Source organism: Cervus elaphus, chromosome X (assembly GCF_910594005.1).
Source record: "Cervus elaphus chromosome X, mCerEla1.1, whole genome shotgun sequence".
Classification (NCBI taxonomy): Eukaryota; Metazoa; Chordata; class Mammalia; order Artiodactyla; family Cervidae; genus Cervus; species Cervus elaphus.
Genome location: NC_057848.1, coordinates 59,912,549 through 59,931,714, shown reverse-complemented (window position 1 = coordinate 59,931,714; position 19,166 = coordinate 59,912,549). Strand labels below are relative to the sequence as shown.

Below are 19,166 nucleotides of genomic sequence, written 5' to 3'. Positions count from 1 at the left end.
AAGATAGAGGCACAGGTTTTAGTGATGTGGGTAGAAGGCAGGGAATGCTGGTAGGACCAGAGAATGGCTTCGCCCCTAGAAGGTCTAAAGAGAGCAGGGCCCTATCTGATTTCAGACTTCAGGCCTCCAGGACTATGGAAGAATAAATTTTTGTTGTTTTTCTTTTCACACTGCTTTATTTATTTATTTTTGGCTGCGCTGTGTCTTCAGTGCTTTCTCTAGTTGCAGAGAGTGCGAGTTACTCTCTAGATGCAGTGCATGGGCTTCCCTTGTGGAGCACAGGCTCTAGGAGCATGGGCTTCAGTGGTTGCAGCACGCAGGCTCAGCAGTTATGATTTTCTGGCTCTGTGGTTCTTAGGCTTCAGTAGTCGTGGCACAGCGGTTCATTAGTTATGGCTCGTGGGCTCTAGAGCTCAGGCTCAATACTTGTGGCACATGGGCTTAGCTGCTCCCCACCCCCACTGCATGTGCGATTTTCCTGGGCCAGGGATCACACCTGTGTTCCCTGCACTGACAGACAGATTCCTATCCACTTTGCCACCAGGGAAGTCCAACTTTTGTGGTTTTAAGCCACCAAGTTCTGTGATAATCTGCTATAGCAGCTCTAGGAAACTAATACAACCATGATATTCTTTAATTATTATAAACTTTTCTTTTAAATATGATACTGTATACAATATAGAAAAAAACTTAGCTTGAAATTGATCACCATAGATATACAGTTTAAATGAGCTGTCTTTTCCCATTTTAAGTTTTTACACTGAAGAGGTTGGTCTCAATTTTAATAGGCCCTACAATTTGTTTAACATCATTAATATATTTGGCTTAAACATCATGGTTCACTTTTTGTCAAACAATTTCTAAGTTCCTTCAATGCTTTCAAGGGCACCTGTAGGTGGGTGACCTCCAAAATTGTGAGAAAATAAATTTTCTGCTGTTTAAACTACCCAGTCTGTGGTATTTTGTTATGGCAGCCCCAGTGTTACCGAGTCCAAACTCATATTGCTTGCAGCACAACAGGCCAATCAATGGAGAAACAAGCTGTTGGGGCAAGGAGTAGTGGCTTTATTAGGAAAGCCAGCAGGTTGAGAAGATGGTGGACCAGTGTCCCAAAGAAACATCCTGCCCAGGTTTGGATGCTAGTTTCTTTTATTGTACAAAGAGGGGGAATTATGTGTGTGTTAGTCACTTAGTCATCTCCAACTCTTTGTGGCCCCATGGACTGTAACCCACTAGGCTCTTCTGTCCATGTCCAGGCAAGAATACTGGAGTGAGTAGCCATTCCCTTCTCCAGGGGATCTTCCTAACCCAAGGATCAAACCTGTGTCTCCTGCACTGCAGGAAGATTCTTTACCATCTGAGCCACCAGGGAAGCCCCAAAAGACAATAATAAATTGTTGCAAATATTTCCTGGTTCTGGCAGACTCCAGAGGAGATGTGTTGATGTCTTCTTTCCTGCAGCCTTTCACAGGTGGGCCTAGTCAGAATGTTTCCTGTGAGCTAAGATATTTTAGCTTGACTTCATTGCTCAGGAGGCAGGGTCCTGGGAAATGGACCATTATGTCTACCTTAAGCTATATGATGCTGTGAAAGTGTTGCACTCAATATGCCAGCAAATAGGAAAATTCAGCAGTGGCCACAGGACTGGAAATGGTCAGTTTTCATTCCAATCCCAAAGAAAGGCAATGCCAAAGAATGCTCAAACTACCACACAATTGCACTCATCTCACATGCTAGTAAAGTAATGCTTAAAATTCTCCAAGCCAGGCTCAACAATATGTGAACTGTGAACTTCCAGATGTTCAAGCTGGTTTTAGAAAAGACGGAGGAACCAGAGATCAAATTGCCAACACCCACTGGATCATCGAAAAAGCAAGAGAGTTCCAGAAAAACATCTCTTTCTGCTTTATTGACTATGCCAAAGCCTTTGACTGTGTGGATCCCAACAAACTGGAAAATTCTGAAAGAGATGGGAATACCAGACCACCTGACATACCTCTTGAGAAATCTGTATGCAGGTTAGGAAGTAACAGTTAGAACTGGACATGAAACAACAGACAGGTTCCAAATAGGAAAAGGAGTACGTCAAGACTGTATATTGTCACCCTGCTTGTTTAACTTATATGCAGAGTACATCATGAGAAACACTGGGCTGGATGAAGCACAAGCTGGAATCAAGATTTCTAGGAGAAATATCAATAACCTCATATATGCAGATGACACCATCCTTGTGGCAGAAGGTGAAGAACTAAAAAGCCTTGTGATGAAAGTGAAAGAGGAGAGTGAAAAAGTTGGTTTAAAGCTCAACATTCAGAAAACTGAGATCATGGCATCCAGTCCCATCACTTCATGGCAGACAGATGGGGAAACAGTGGAAACAGTGGCTGACTTTATTTTTGGGGGGCTCCAAAATCACTGCAGATGGTGACTGCAGCCGTGAAATAAAGACACTTAATTCCTTGGAAGGAATGTTGTGACCAACCTAGACAGCATATTAAAAAGCAGAGACATTACTTTGTCAATAAAGGTCCATCTAGTCAAGGTTATGGTTTTTCCAGTGGTCATGTATGGATGTGAGAGTTGGACTATAAAGGAAGCTGAGCACCGAAGAATTGATGCTTTTGAACTGTGGTGTTGGAGAAGACTCTTGAGAGTCCCTTGGACTGCAAGGAGATCCAACCAGTCCATCCTAAAGGAGATCAGTTCTGAGTGTTCATTGGAAGGACTGATGTTGAAGTTGAAACTCCAATACTTTGGCCACCTGATGCGAAGAACTGACTCATCTGAAAAGACCCTGATGCTGGGAAAGATTGAAGGCGAGAGGAGAAGGGGATGACAGAGGATGAGATGGTTGGATGGCATCACCGACTCAATGGACATGAGTTTGGGTAAACTCTGGGAGTTGGTGATGGACAGGGAGGCCTGGCATGCTGCAGTCCATGGGGTCACAAATAGTTGGACACAACTGAGCGACTGAAGTGAACTGAAGCTATAAGCAACATCTCTTTAGTGATTAACTTATAGCAAAAGCAATAGAATACAAAGGTTAAAGGAAAAGAAATTGATCCAATATGGAGTAAGATTTGTTCTTCCTTATTATAGTAGCAGACTAAGATAATATTGTTGCAGTAAATAGGGGGGATAATTGCAAGAGCAAAGTCCTTTAGTGGGTGAGGTTGATCTTCGCTAGGAGCACTGACAGTTCTTTGATTATAACAGGAGAGGGGACAGAGCAGATGTGTACAGATGCAGATAGCTTGGTTGACTTGGAGAAGGGGAGATGACTGGTTCAATTTTCTCAGTTAAATAAGCAAGATCATCAGCTGGGAGTGAGGAGCGTAGAGAGAAAGATGCAGATCTGATGAGAGAAGCTAGTGTTTTCAATAATCTTCTGATAAAGTGAAACAGTGAGTGAACTAGAGAAATACAGTAAGATTACTTGGTAGTGCTAAAGGCCCAATCAAGGTGTGAAATACTAAAGTGAATCCACAGACTTTCCTCATGATCCTAAGGGAAGGATCGGCTAAGACTCTGAGCTCCCAAGGCAGGCAGTCTGGGTTTGATTCCTGGTCAGGGAACTAGACCCCATATGCAGCAACTAAAAGATCCTGCACGCCACAACTGAGACATGGAACAGTCAAATTAATAAATATTTTTTTTAAAAGTGTATATTGTGTCTCTGGCATTGTGAGACCTGTGGGTAACTGTCATTTCAAGAATGTTATATAAATGAATCATACACTATGTAACTTTTGGGGATTGGTTTTTCTTTCATTCAGCATCATTCACTTGAGATCTATGTAAGCTGTTGTGCGTATTGATAGTTTGTTCCTTTTTATTGCTGAGTAGGAGTCCATGATATGGATGGACCACAGTTCCTTTATCCATTTGCCTGTTGAAGGAAGGACATTTGGTTTATTTCCAGTTTGGGCTGCTACAAATAAAGCTGTTGTGAACATTTATGTATAGATACTGATATTTTTATTTTTTCTGGAATAGATTCCCAGGAGTATAATTGCTGAGTTAGATGGCAAATGCATGTTTAATTTTTTAACAAACTACAAACAACTTTTTTTTTCAATTTTTTAAAAAAAATATTTAATTGGAGGATAATTGCTTTACAATGTCATGTTGGTTTCTGCCATACAACTTTTTTTTCCCCACAAACTACTTTTCCATAGTGGCTGCAACATTATACGTTCCCCCCAGCAATATAGGAGTGATCCAGTTTCTCTGCATCCTTAGCAGCATTTGCTGTTGTCACTGTTCTTTATTTTAGCTCTACTGATATGTGTGTAGTCAGATCTCACTGTGACTTTAATTTGCATTTTCCTAGTAGCTAATGATATTTAACATCTTCTTCATGTGTTTATTTGCCATCCACATGTCCTACTTCAAGAGCTGTTTATGTCTTTTGTCCATTTTCTATTGGATTGTTTATTTTTTAACACTGAGTTTAAAATGTATTAAAAGGTGTTTTAGACTTTTTCACATGTATTCTAGATAGTAGGTCTTTATCACATATATGGTTTGTAAGAGTTTCTCCCAAGTCTGTAGCTTGTCTTTTCATCCTTTTCAAATGGGTTTCAAAGAACAAAAGTTCTTAATTTTGATGAAGCCTAATTTTTAAACTTTTTTTGTTCTGTAGATTGTGATTTTATAATCATCCAAACTTGTCATTATTTTCCTAGGATAAGTTTCTAAAATGACCTTGAGGAAGAACTTTAGGCATGATATAAAAGATGTGCATCATAAAGGAAAAGATTGGTATATTTCATTATGTACAAAATTTAAAGTTTATGTATAGTAATTGCTAAGAAATTAATAAAATGTAAAAAAGGCAAATACTAACCAGGAAACAACTTAAAATATATATATATCAAAAGGTTAGTATCCTTAATATCTAAAGAGCGATTATAAGTGAACAAGAACAAACTGTATTAGGTCTCATTTGTTGTATGATGTATGATGTAGAAGACATAATTAAAAGTAGACTGAGCCAGGGACTTCACTGGAAGTCCAGTGGTTAAGACTTTGCCTTCGGGACTTCCTGGTGGTGCAGTGGATTAGAATCCGCCTGCCAGTGGAGGCAACAAGGGTTCATTCCCTCATCTGGGAAGATTCCACGGCCTTGGAGCGACTAAGACCCCGCACCACAACTACTGAGCCTGCACGCTCTGGAGCCTGTGCTCCACAAGGAGAAGCCACTGCAATGAGAAGTCCAAGCACCATAACCAAGAGTAGCCTTCGCTGACCGCAACTAGAGAAAGCCCATGCAAAAGCCACAAAGACCCAGCACAGCCAAAAAAAACCCCAACGACTTTGTCTTCCAATACAGGGGGTGCAGGCCAATCCCTGGTCAGGGAGCTAAGATCTCACACGCCTTGTGGCCAAAAAACCAAAGCATAAAACAGAGGCAATATTGTAACAAATTAAATAAAGACTTTAAAAATGGTGCACACCAAAAAAAAAAAAAAAAAGTAGGCTAAGCCAACCTCTGCTTCTACCCATGAAGGATTATGTAGTATGGACTTGTCCTCCCAATATAAACTACTTGAAAACCAGTCAGAATATACGAAACAACTCTTTCCAGAAACTGAGACAACCATCAGTACAGGACTTTGATCCCCAAAAGAAGGGAAACAAATAGGGAAGAACCCTATGGTCACTCAGATTTTTGCCTAGAGGCAAATTCAGTTCTATGACATGAGGAGGGGCAAATTGATTGGATGCTGTGTTGAAAAAAAGTCTCTGAAAGACATTTTAGGGACAAATGGGGGAAGTTTTAATATGAACTGAAAATTGGATGGCATTAGTGAATTTTGGTTATGTTGAAAATATCCTTAATTTGAGGAGAGGCATGCTGAAGTATTTAGGGTGATTTAGGGTGATAGGATGTCTGCAACTTATTTAATCATTTATTTACAAAAATATAGCCACTGAACCTATTTAGGCAAGTGAAATATGGCAGAATGTTTCTAATGATTAAATCTAGATGGTGGGGACAAACGAGATCATCATATTCCCTCAGTCTTTCAGTAAGTTATACATTTTCCTTATTAAACTGTGTGTGGGGAGGGAGGAGTTTCAGTTTTAGTCCCCCATCCTGACTTTTTGGTTGGAATACAAACATCATGACTAGTGTCCAAGCAGTCTGTTTTATTTTATTTTATTTTTTGCTCATCACAATTGCCTTTTTATTTTATTATTATTATTATTTTTTTGGTTGCACCTCACAGCTTGTGGGATCTTAGTTCCCTGACCAGGGATTGAACCCGGGCCCTCAGCAGTGAGAGTGCAGAGTCCTACCACTAGCCCACCACGGAAGTCCCACAGTGGCCTTTTAAAAAATAGCAATTTTGTTGAGACATGATTAACATAGTATATAACTTGCCTATTTAAACTGTACAATTCAATGGCTTTTAGTATATTTACAGAGTTGGGCAACCATCACCAAATCAATTTTAGAATATTTTCTTCACTTCCCCCTCCCCGCCTGGAAGTCCCACTCATATCCATTGGCAATCAATCCTTATTTCCCCTCAACTCTCACCTCAGTCCTAGGCAACTGCTGTTCTGCTGTTCTACTTTTCTATCTCTGTGGATTTGCCTATCCTCAGCATTTCATATAACTGACCATATGATATATGATCTTTTGTGACTGGCTTCTTTCACTTAGCATAATGTTTTCAAGGTTCATCCATGTGTAGGATGTGTCTGTACTTCACTTCTCTTTATAAATGAATAATATTCCCTTGTAACATTTTATTTATCCATTCATCAGGTGATATATATTTGAGTTTTCACTTTTTGGTTATTATGAATAATGATGCTATGAATCTTTGTGTACAAGATCTTATGTGGACATGTTTTCATTTCTCTTGGAGTGAAATTGTTAGCACATATGATAACTATATTAACATTTTGAGTCACTGCAAAACTGTTTTCCACTGCAGCTGTACCATTTGACATTTCCACCAGCAATGTATGAGGGCTCTAATTTTGCAACAGCCACGCCAACACTTGTTATTGTCTGCATTTTTTTAATCATAGCCATCCTAATAGGTGTCAACTGGAATCTCATTGTGGTTTTGATTTGCATTTCCCTGAAGGCTAATGATGTAGAGTATCCTTTCTTGTGCTTATTAGCTATTTGTATATCTTTGAATAGTATGAAAAGGCAAAATGATAGGATACTGAAAGAGGAACTCCCCAGGTTGGTAGGTGCCCGATATGCTACTGGAGATCAGTGGAGAAATAACTCCTGAAAGAATGAAGAGATGGAGCCAAAGCAAAAACAATACCCTGTTGTGGATGGGACTGGTGATAGAAGCAAGGTTCGATGCTGTAAAGAGCAATATTGCATAGGACCCTGGAATGTTAGGTCCATGAATCAAGGCAAATTGGAAGTGGTCAAACAGGAGATGGCAACAGTGAATGTTGACATTCTAGGAATCAGTGAACTAAAATGGACTGGAATGGGTGAATTTAACTTAGATGACCATTATATCTACTACTGTGGGCAGGAATCCCTTAGAAGAAATGGAATAGCCATCATGGTCAACAAAAGAGTCGAAATGCAGTACTTGGATGCAGTCTCAAAAATGATAGAATGATCTCTGTTCGTTTCCAAGGGAAACCATTCATTAATCCAAGCCTATGCTCCAATCAGTAATGCTGAAGAAGCTGAAGTTGAACAGTTCTATGAAGACCTAGAAGACCTTTTAGAACTAACACCCAAAAAAGATGTCCTTTCCATTTTAAGGGACTGGAATACAAAAGTAGGAAGTCAAGAAACACCTGGAGTAACAGGCAAATGTGGCCTTGGACTACGGAATGAAGCAGGGCAAAGGCTAATAGAGTTCTGCCAAGAGAACGCACTGGTCATAGCAAACACCCTCTTCCAACAACACAAGAGAAGACTCTACACATGAATATCACCAGATGGTCAACACCAAAATCAGACTGATTATATTCTTTGCAGCCAAAGATGGAGAAGCTCTATACAGGCAGCAAAAACAAGACTGGGAGCTGACTGTGGCTCAGATCATGAACTCCTTATTGCCAAATTCAGACTTAAATTGAAGAAAGTAGGGAAAACCACTACACCATTCAGGTATGACCTAAATCAAATCCCTTATGACTATACAGTGGAAGTGAGAAATAGATTTAAGGGACTAGATCTGATAGACAGAGTGCCTGATGAACTATGGATGGAGGTTCGTGACATTGTACAGGAGACAGGGATTAAGACCATCCCCATGGAAAAGAAATGCAAAAAGGCAAAATGGTTGTCTGAGGAGGCCTTACAAATAGCTGTGAAAAGAAGAGAAGTGAAAAGCAAAGGAGAAAAGGAAAGATATTCCCATTTGAATGCAGAGTTCCAAAGAATAGCAAGGAGAGATAAGAAAGCCTTCCTCAGCAATCAATGCAAAGAAATAGAGGAAAACAACACAATGGGAAGGACTAGAGATCTCTTCAATAAAATTAGAGATACCAAGAGAACATTTCATGCAAAGATGGGTTCGATAAAGGACAGAAATGGTATGGACCTAACAGAAGCAGAAGCTATTAAGGAGAGGTGGCAAGAATACAGGGAAGAACTATACAAAAAAGATCTTCACGACTCGGATAATCATGATGGTGTGATCACTCACCTAGAGCCAGACATCTTGGAATGCAAAGTCAAGTGGGCCTTAGAAAGCATCACTATGAACAAAGCTAGTGGAGGTGATGGAATTCCAGTTGATCTATTTCAAATCCTGAAAGATGATGCTGTGAAAGTGCTGCACTCAATATGCTAGCAACTTTGGAAAACTCAGCAGTGACCACAGGACTGGAAAAGGTCAGTTTTCATTCCAATCCCAAAGAAAGGCAATGCCAAAGAGTGCTCAAACTACCACACAATGCACTCATCTCACACGCTAGTAAAGTAATGCTCAAAATTCTCCAAGCCAGGCTTCAATAATACATGAACTGTGAACTTCCAGATGTTCAAGCTGGTTTTAGAAAAGGCAGAGGAACCAGAGATCAAATTGCCAACATCCAATGGATCATCAAAAAAGCAAGAGTTCCCGAAAAACATCTCTTTCTGCTTTATTGACTATGCCAAAGCCTTTGACTGTGTGGATCACAATAAACTGTGGAAAATTCTGAAAGAGATGGGAATACCAGACCACCTGATCTGCCTCTTGAGAAACCTATATGAAGGTCAGGAAGCAAGAGTTAGAACTGGACATGGGCCAACAGACTTGTTCCAAATAGGGAAAGGACAGTAGGTCTCTCCTTTTGCCTGCGGCGTGAGTGCAGAGTGCGAACTGCGGCAGCCGGAGTCATGGCAGGGCAGGCATTCAGAAAGTTTCTTCCCCTCTTTGACCGAGTATTAGTTGAAAGAAGTGCAGCCGAAACTGTAACCAAAGGAGGCATTATGCTTCCAGAAAAATCACAAGGAAAAGTATTGCAAGCAACGGTGGTAGCTGTTGGATCAGGCTCTAAAGGAAAGGGTGGAGAGATTCAGCCAGTTAGTGTGAAAGTTGGAGATAAAGTTCTTCTCCCAGAATATGGAGGCACCAAAGTAGTTCTAGACGACAAGGATTATTTCTTATTTAGAGATGGTGACATTCTTGGGAAATATGTTGACTGAAATAAGTCACTATTGAAATGGCATCACTTGAAGCTGCCCATTCCACTGAAGTTCTGAAATCTTTCATCATGTAAATAATTTCCATGTTTCTCTTTTATAATAAACTAAGGATATCCAAGCTAATGACATCCAGTGTTTAAAATTTAGTTTCACTGTACTGGTATAAACATTTCCAAATAAAAAAATATAAACCAAATAGGAAAAGGAGGACGTCAAGGCTATATATTGTCGCCCTGCTTATTTAACTTCTATGCAGAGTACATCATGAGAAACGCTGGGCTGGAAGAAGCACAAGCTGGAATCAAGGTTGCCGGGAGAAATATCAATAACCTCAGATATGCAGATGACACCACCCTTATGGCAGAAAGTGAAGAGAAACTAAAAAGCCTCTTGATGAAAGTGAAAGAGGAGAGTGAAAAAGCTGGCTTAAAGCTCAGCATTCAGAAAACTAAGATCATGGCATCTGGTCCCATCACTTCATGGCAAATAGATGGGGAAACAGTGGAAACAGTGGTTGACTTTATTTTTCTGGGCTCTAAAATCACTGCAGATGGTGACTGCAGCCATGAAATTAAAAGATGCTTACTCCTTGGAAGGAAAGTTATGACCAACCTAGATAGCATACTAAAAAGCAGAGACATTGCTTTGCCAACAAAGGTGTGTCTAGTCAAGGTTATGGTTTTTCCAGTAGTCATGTATGGATGTGAAAGTTGGACTGTGAAGAAAGCTGAGTGCCGAAGAATTGATGCTTTTGAACTGTGGTGTTGGAGAAGACTCTTGAGAGTCCCTTGGACTGCAAGGAGATCCAACCAGTCCATCCTAAAGGAGATCAGTCCTTGGTGTTCATTGGAAGGACTGATGCTGAAGCTGAAACTCCAATACTTTGGCCACCTCATGCGAAGAATTGACTCATTGGAAAAAACCCTGATGCTAGGAGGGATTGGGGGCAGGAAGAGAAGGGGACGACAGAGGATGAGATGGCTGGATGGCATCACCGACTCGATGGACATGAGTTCTAGTGGATTCCGGGAGTTGGTGATGGACAGGGAGGCCTGGAGTGCTGCAATTCATGGGGTCGCAAAGAGTTGGACACGACTGAGCGACTGAACTGAACTGAACTGAACTGATATCTTTGGAGAAATGTCTCTTCAGACAATTTACCCATTTTTAGCTATTTGCCTCTTTGTTGTTGTAAGAGGTTTTTTTTTAAAATATATATATATTCTGGATACAAGTCCCTAATCAGAAATATGATTTGCAAATATCTTCTCCCATACTGAGTTGTCTTTTTAGTTTCTTGATGGTGTCCTTTGAAGGACAAAATTATTAGTTTTGAGAAAGACCAGTTTATCTCTTCTTTTCTTTTGTGGCTTGTGGCTGTGGTGTGATATCTAAGAAACCACTGTGGGGACTTCCCTGGTGGTCCACTGATTGAGACTCTATGCTTTCAGTGCTGGGGGCATCGGTTTGATCCCTGGTCCAGGAACTAAAATCCCACATGTTGTGTAGCCACAACAACAACAACAAACCCAGTGCTTAATCCAAATTCACACAAAGAATCATTTTGAACTATGAGGTGAGAAGCTAAAAATGGCAAAGTAACTGAAAAGTAGCATCCTGGATCTCTGATGACTAGGTAGCTGCATGCTAGCCTTGGACTGCCAAATTCTGCATTTGTTTTACATGAGAGTGAGATGAAGTATCTTATTTAAAAAATTGAGGACCTCTGTTTCCTAAAATGTGCTACAGAATGAATTATTTGCAAACAAATAACTGACATTAATTTAGTATCCATAAGGTGTGACAAACTTTTTTTTTTGGTTGCACACTTCGGCTTATGGATCTTAGGTCTCTGACCTGGGAACAAACACAGATACTCCCTACCTGCCCCCCTTCCCATTGCACAGTGGAAGCGTGGAGTCCCAACTACTGGACTGCTAGAGAACTCCCAGTATGACAAACTTTTATGAATCAGTAACAAAAAGGCAAACAACCTAGTAAAAAATGGGCAATAGAAATGAACAAAGATTTTACAGAAGAGGAAATATGTGTGGCCAATCAACGTATAAAAAAATTCTCGGGACTTCCCTGGTGGTCCAGTGGTTAGGACTCTGTGCTTTCACTGCAGAGGTCCTGGGTTCCATCCCTGGTTGGGGAACTAAGATCCCCCAAGCTGTGTGGTGCAGCCAAAAAAAAGAAAAAAGGCTCAACCTTATTATTAATCATACAAGAGTAAATTTCACACCCACAAAAATTTTCTAAAAAATTAAGAAGTCTGTAATATGGAGTGTTAGCTATGATATGGAGTGACGGGAAATCATACCCTGCTTGTGGGAATGTAAATTTGTATAATCATCTTAGAAAACCATGCTTTGAGGATCGCTATGTGGCTAAGGACTAATTGTAGTGGGAGTAACTGAATAAACAAGCTGAAAAGACAGTTGGTTGTGGTTAGAAAATGTAGTGCTTGAATTCATGATGCAGGAGGCAGAGAAGTTTGTTCGATGACCAAGTATAAGGTGTGACCTTGCAAGTGGTTAGCTAAAGTGGAGGTGAGTTCACTAAAGATGATGAAGCATGTTAGTCTGGGTTCAGTCAGGACAGAGAAAGCACAGGGGGATTTTAACAGGAAAAGTTTAACATAAAGAATTACTAACGATAACAGGGGACTGGAGTAATAAGAGATTGACTGGTAAGAAGTCAAGGGAACTCTAAAAGAATAGAGGAAGAGCAGATATAATATACAATGGCAGACAATATAAAAACAATATGTAATAGTCACTACTCACAGAGCTGTGATAATCTCTCTTTCCCTGTATAGCTGAGAGATCCAGGCCTTGTTAGAGAAGTTGCCTCTGGTGTGCTGAGTCAGAGGAACTTGCTGGACATCCACCCTCTGGAACTGGCTGAAAATGTGCTTCTCTAGGATGTTTCTCATTCATAGGGGAGGTATCTCACCAGAAACACTTTGCTACAGAACCACCCCAGGGTGGTGCCAGGGGAAATTGCCACCCACTGTGCATTGAGGAAGCCAGTGCACAGAAGGTGGGCGCTAGGAGAGTGGAGGGTGGGGGGGGGGGTGGGGTGTCAGCAGGGGGTCGGGTGGGTAGGGGCGTGGTCTCACCAGGAGCCCATGGAGGAAGGACACAGGAAACAGGAAGTAAAGACCCTTCTTCCTGCCAGGTCTTTCCACCACCATCTACTGGATAAAATGTATCAAACCTGCTGGCAAAGGAACACAGCCTGAAAGGCCCCAGATCCATTTTCACAACAAAAAGAGGGACTGAGAGGTACTATATCAATTACAGGTACAGGAGGTCAAGAAACTGAGTGGTCATGCAGTTGGATTCTTGTTCTTGTGAATACTGAAATTATCACCGGTGTCTGCAGAAATTTTGGTGGAGCACAAGGTTATAAAACAACTTGTTTCTTCAAGTGTGATCTTGGTTCACTGCCCCAGAATCAAGGGGATACTTTAATAATACAGATTCCTTTGTCCCACTGCAGATCGTCTAAACTAGGGTATTAGGGAATTGAGCCCCCAAATCTCTTTAACAAGTGCCCTAGATTTAAAATGTCAAAAATCAATTATGATTATTCCAAACACAGAAAAGTAAAGAAAATAACATAATGGGTTCCAATGTACCCAGAAACCAGTTTTAACAAATGTTAACACTTCCCTTATTTTCTGTAGGTCTTTTTACTTTTAATATAATATTACCAATTTACCAATTGGCACAAGTTCCACTCTCATGCCTTTCTCCTCCCTCCATCACAAGAAGTGATTATTTTTGTACGTTGTCATTTGTAAATCACTGCTTTAGGTGATGGAGAGCCTTTGAGGGTTTTTGAGCAGGAATATTAAACTATTACAGAGGTGTTTTTGAAAAATCAACCAAACTGTGCTCTGCAAGGGAATTCATTAAGATGAGAGGATGAAGGGGAAAAGCCAGTGTTGAGGCAGTTTCAGTGGCCCAAGGTGTATTAAGGATCTGAAGTAGAACCAGAAACCTTTGCTCTTTGTATGGTAAAAACCATCACAATATTGTAAAATAACTATCCTCCAATCTAAATAAATTAATTAATTGAAAAAATAAAGAGTACTATACTAAAAAATTTTGTTGGGAACATTTAATTAATTAATTAATTTAAAATTAATTTTTATAGGAGGATAGTTGTCTTTTTTAAAAATTTGATTTGCTCATAATTTATGTTCTACTTTATTTTAGGTGAAATCTATATGTAATTTCTACCTGAAAAAATAGACTTCAGTGCTCCCATTTCATTTAGTTTATGTTTTCCAATTTCTCTGTTTCTTACTTTTTTTTTAATGTTCTTTCTCAAGCCTTTATCTATCAAGCATAGTAGAAAAGCTTTTGTATACATATAATAATATATGTATAACATATATATTTTAGAAAACATGAATTTTTGCCTAGCTAAAAAGTTTATGACAGTTTGATTCCACTTGTTTAACTTAGTATAAATAGAATGTTACATTTTTAACTCATATTCACTCAAAATTTTGGTATAATTCCATGTATTTTGGCATCCAGTATTACTGCCAAAAGTCTAGAATGTTTAACATGTTAGTGATTTTAAAAAAATTGAATAAGTCTTGAAACTTCTAATTCAATTCTGAGAATATAAAGAAATATCACGTAAAAAAAACAGAAAATTAACATGTGGTACAATATTATTAAGTAAAATACAGCTTTTGTTCAAATTTCAAAAAATAATTGGGGACATTAAATTAATTAATTTAAAATTAATTTTTATTGGCATATAGTTGCTTTATCTTTTTAAAAGATTTGCTCATAATTTATGTTCCACTTTACCTTAGGAAATCTATGTATAATTTTAACTTGAAAAAATCTTCAAAAAAATATAGTTTGCAAAATAGAGCACATACTGGCTACCTTTTAACAAATCTGAACAATATTACTTGAATACAATACCAAGATTATAGAAATTCAAAGTTATAATCCTGTTCAGAAAACTCAGACTTAAAACATCTTTTCAGAAAGTTCAATGTCTGTCTTTTAAGGTTATTATGAAACTGATTTCATATCTTGTGTCATGTTGTGTGCTTAGTCAGTAAAGCAGAAATAGATCTCTGCTTTATTGACTATGCCAAAGCCTTTGACTGTGTGGATCACAATAAACTGTGGAAAATTCTGAAAGAGATGGACATACCAGACCACCTGACCTGCCTCTTGAGAAACCTGTATGCAGGTCAGGAAGCAACAGTTAGAACTGGACATGGAACAACAGACTGGTTCCAAATAGGAAAAGGAGTACGTCAAGGCTGTATGTTGTCACTGTGCTTATTTAACTTATATGCAGAGTACATCATGAGAAACGCTGGGCTGGAGGAAGCACAAGCTGGAATCAAGACTGCTGGGAGAAATATCAATAACCTCAGATATGCAGATAACACCACCCTTAATGGCAGAAAGTGAAGAAGAACTAAAGAGCCTCTTGATGAAAGTGAAAGAGGAGAGTGAAAAAGCTGGCTTAAAGCTCAACATTCAGAAAACTAAGATCATGGCATCTGGTCCCATCACTTCATGGCAAACAGATGGGGAAACAGTGGAAACAGTGGCTGAGTTTATTTTTTTGGGGTCCAAAATCACTGCAGATGGTGACTGCAGCCATGAAATAAAAAGGCACTTACTCCTCGGAGGGAACGTTGTGACCAATCTAGACAGCATATTAAAAAGCGGAGACATTACTTTGCCAACAAAGGTGCATCTAGTCAAGGTTATGGTTTTTCCAGTAGTCATGTATGGATGTGAGAGTTGGACCATAAAGAAAGCTGAGTGCCGAAGAACTGATACTTTTGAACTGTGGTGTTGGAGAAGACTCTTGAGAGTCCCTTGGACTGCAAGGAGATCCAACCAGTCCATCCTAAAGGAGACCAGTCCTGAATATTTATTGAAAGGACTGATGTTGAAGCTGAAACTCCAATACTTGGGCCACCTGATGCAAAGAGCTGACTCATTTGAAAATACCCTGATCCTGGGAAAGATTGAAGGCGAGAGGAGAAGGGGACAACAGAGGATGAGATGGTTGGATGGCATCACTGACTCAATGGACATGAGTTTGAACAAACTCTGGGAGTTGGTGATGGACTGGGAGGCCTGGCATGCTGCAGTCCATGGGGTCACAAAAAGTTACATACAACTGAGCGACTGAACTGGACTGTGTGCTTAGATAAAATGATTGCTAGATTTCTGTATAGCAGAAGGAGAGCAGATAATGTTGTTCATCAAAATGGATAGACTCATTAGAACTGGTTCAAATGAATTCTTTTTAACGGCTGAGTAATATTCCATGGTGTATATGTACCACAGCTTCCTTACCCATTCATCTGCTGATGGGCATCTAGGTTGCTTCCATGTCCTGGCTATTATAAACAGATGGATGAAACTGGAGCCCATTATACAGAGTGAAGTAAGCCAGAAAGATAAAGAACATTACAGCATACTAACACATATATATGGAATTTAGAAAGATGGTAACGAAAACCCTATATGCAAAACAGAAAAAGAGACACAGCAGTACAGAACAGACTTTTGAACTCTGTGGGAGAAGGTGAGGGTGGGATGTTTCGAAAGAACAGCATGAAAAAAAAAAAAAAAAAAAAAGAACAGCATGTATATTATCTATGGTGAAACAGATCACCAGCCCAGGTGGGATGCATGAGACAAGTGCTCAGGCCTGGTGCACTGGGAAGACCCAGAGGAATCGGGTGGAGAGGGAGGTGGGAGGGGGGATCAGGATGGGGAATACGTGTAAATCTGTGGCTGATTCATATCAATGTATGACAAAACCCACTGAAAAAATAAATAAATAAAATAAAAAAAAATGTTAGACCCCCCCCCCCCAAAAAATGGTTAGACTCTAATATTCATATGATGGAAGAGAAAACTTAAGCTTCTGCTTGAATTAAATGAGTCAGTGAGGTAATTTCATGCAAGTTCTGGATACATTTATCCACCTTTACTTCTGCCATTCTCCTCTTGCAATCTTGACAAGGTAACTTTTTGCAGAGTATTTTATTTTTTCATACTCTTATGTAAAGCCTGTGCTCTGTGACGCTGTGATCTCCTGTCTTTCAACCCTCCACTCTGTTCCCCCAGGTCATTAACTTCTTTTCATTGCCCTGGGTTCCACTGTTAGTCATTTCACCGGTATGGTTGCTGCTGTCCTGGAATGCCTTGCTTTCTTGACATTTGCTCATACCAACCCTAACTTCCAATCTTTATGCTAGTAGAAGTGTTTCTTCTGCTTTGAGATGGCCTTGCCTTTCTGATTTTACTGTATTGCTTACAGTCATTTGCAATAGCCAATGTCTAAAATGAGGCAGATTTTCACCCCAATAACCCCAGTGGGCTCAAGCCTATTTTGAACAAGGCTGGGTTCCTGAAATTACTCAGGCTTTATTCTTCAACAAAAAATGTAAGTGATACCTCAATAATACTGCTGGATTTGTTTGTCTATAGAATACAATTTTGATGAGCAGTTGTGAGAAAACTGGTCAAATGAGATCTCAAAATATATTTAAGCAGGTTACATTTAAGAATTTCATTGATCAACACATGGATTTTGGTTTTATTTCCATTACATAGATTTGGTCTTGGATCAAAAGTCAATGAAAATGTTTGATTGACTATACTTACTTTGCTCATAAATATAATTATATCAAACTGAATGCCTGGAGGTCAAATCTTCCTTATATAACTATTGATAGATACAACAACATGAATGAATCTCAAAGTGATGATGTTAACTGCAAGAAACCAGACAACAGAAAGTTCCATACTGTATGATTCCATTTACACAAGATTCTAGAAAATGCAAACTAGTCTATAGGATTGAAAAAGGATTGTTCATTGTCTGGGATTTTAAGGGAAGGGAGGGAAGATGGGGTTGAAAGGGCACAATAACACTTTTTGGGGATGACAGAAAAATTTTTTGAATTGTGTATGTGTGTGTGTATGATTGTATCATGGGATGTACACATATGTCAAAATCCATTAAATCATACGTCTTGACTATGTGCGATTCATTATGTCAGTTATATCTCAGTAAAAGGACAAAAATCATTAGCAAGGAAAACATGTTGGTTTTAAGTCATTAAAATGTCTGCTGTGTACCAGGCACTCTGCTGGGGACAGTGTTCATCAAGGCAGACAAGACCCCTCCCCTAGCGGAGGCTACATTCTGGTGGAGGAGACAGATCAACAAATGACAATAGTCAAGTCTGGATAACTGTTATGACAAGGTAAAAAGGGGAAGCTTTGAAAGAATGTAGCCAGATTTTTTAAAAAAATTTTTATTTGGCTGCACCTGGTATCAGTTGCGGTATGTGGGATCTTCACTGTAGCATGTGGGCTCTAGTTCCCTTACCAGGGATGGAACCCCTGCATAGGGAGAGTGGAGTCTTAGCCCCTGGACTACCAGGGAAGTTCCCCAAACATGTAGCAGGATTATCTAAGCCGATTATTTGGTAGTAGATGCCTGTCACTATGTTGAAAAGATTCTGAAAGTTAGCAGGATCCCATGCATCAGGTGAGGGTAGTGATGGTGAGTACCATGCATTTGCTCAGATCAGGCTATACTGTTGGCCTTATCATAAATTTCCTAATCATGTGGCTATTATAACTGGTTATGAAGATGTTTTAAGAATAGTGTAGATCTCTTGTTATAGACCAGTTTTTTTTCAGAGCAATATTTTTAAGGCAAAGTGTTTCTTGTTGGGGAAACATCAACCTTCAGACTGTAGTATAGACAGAGGACAAGTGTTCTTTTGTTCTCGAAAATTCTGTTTCCAAGTGCTTTTCACTCGCCCGATATGACTGTGTCTGAGCCTTTGCTAAGGGCACTGCAGCTGGATTGTGTAGTGGAACCAGGTCCAGAAAAAGAATCGCTCAAGAATGCAAGTAAACAGGATGTCAGATGTTATCCTTAGTCTATTTCCCTAAACATAGCTTTTTGGCTGCAAAGTAAAATGCCATTCTTCTAGTTTGTGCTTACACAGAGTGATGGCTGACAGCAGGCACAGTCTTCATCTGCTTGGCACGTTGTCACCGTGCAATTCAACGTGTTTTGCAAAGGAATGATCATGACACATTATCTCGGTGAGACAGTAAGAGGACATCCGGCCATTTCTTGGAAGAATTTTCCCAGCTTACCTTCTCTGAGCCCTGTTGTGCCAGCACAGCTCCCCACGAGGCTCAGATCTGTCTGACCTAAGAGCCAGTTGGCATCTTCCTCTTGACAGAAGCCAGATTTTCACTGGGGCTAGACTATTTATTGACAGCGTTTTCCCAGACTGCCCCATGAGTATCTCATTTCCAAGGTCCCCTGAAGTGCTGGCTCGCCTCTGTTTTCCCAGAGCGCACGCTGCCTTCTCTTTCCTCCCTCCCCAGCATCCTGCTCACTTCCTTCCCTTACAGTTTCTTGCACTGTTGGTTTTTTTTTTGGGGGGGGGAGGGGTGTGAGTGTGTGTATGTAT

At 39.8% G+C, this 19,166-nt stretch overlaps 1 protein-coding gene and 1 non-coding gene across 2 annotated transcripts; both read left to right on the top strand.

Moving 5' to 3' along the window:
- Positions 1-9,274: 9,274 nt before the first annotated feature.
- LOC122690693 (10 kDa heat shock protein, mitochondrial) lies at positions 9,275-9,834 on the top strand. Its single transcript, XM_043897599.1, has one exon. It carries the CDS (start codon positions 9,335-9,337, stop codon positions 9,641-9,643), a length of 309 nt encoding a protein of 102 aa, XP_043753534.1. The 5' UTR covers positions 9,275-9,334; the 3' UTR covers positions 9,644-9,834.
- Positions 9,835-11,728: 1,894 nt separating this feature from the next.
- TRNAE-UUC lies at positions 11,729-11,801 on the top strand. Its single transcript has one exon. It is a non-coding gene; the product is annotated as a tRNA-Glu (tRNA).
- The last annotated feature ends 7,365 nt before the right edge of the window (positions 11,802-19,166 follow it).

Coding starts and splice junctions, on each gene's coding strand:
- LOC122690693 (XM_043897599.1), top strand. CDS start 9,335: ATGGCAGGGCAGGCATTCAGAAAGTTTCTTCCCCTCTTTGACCGAGTA.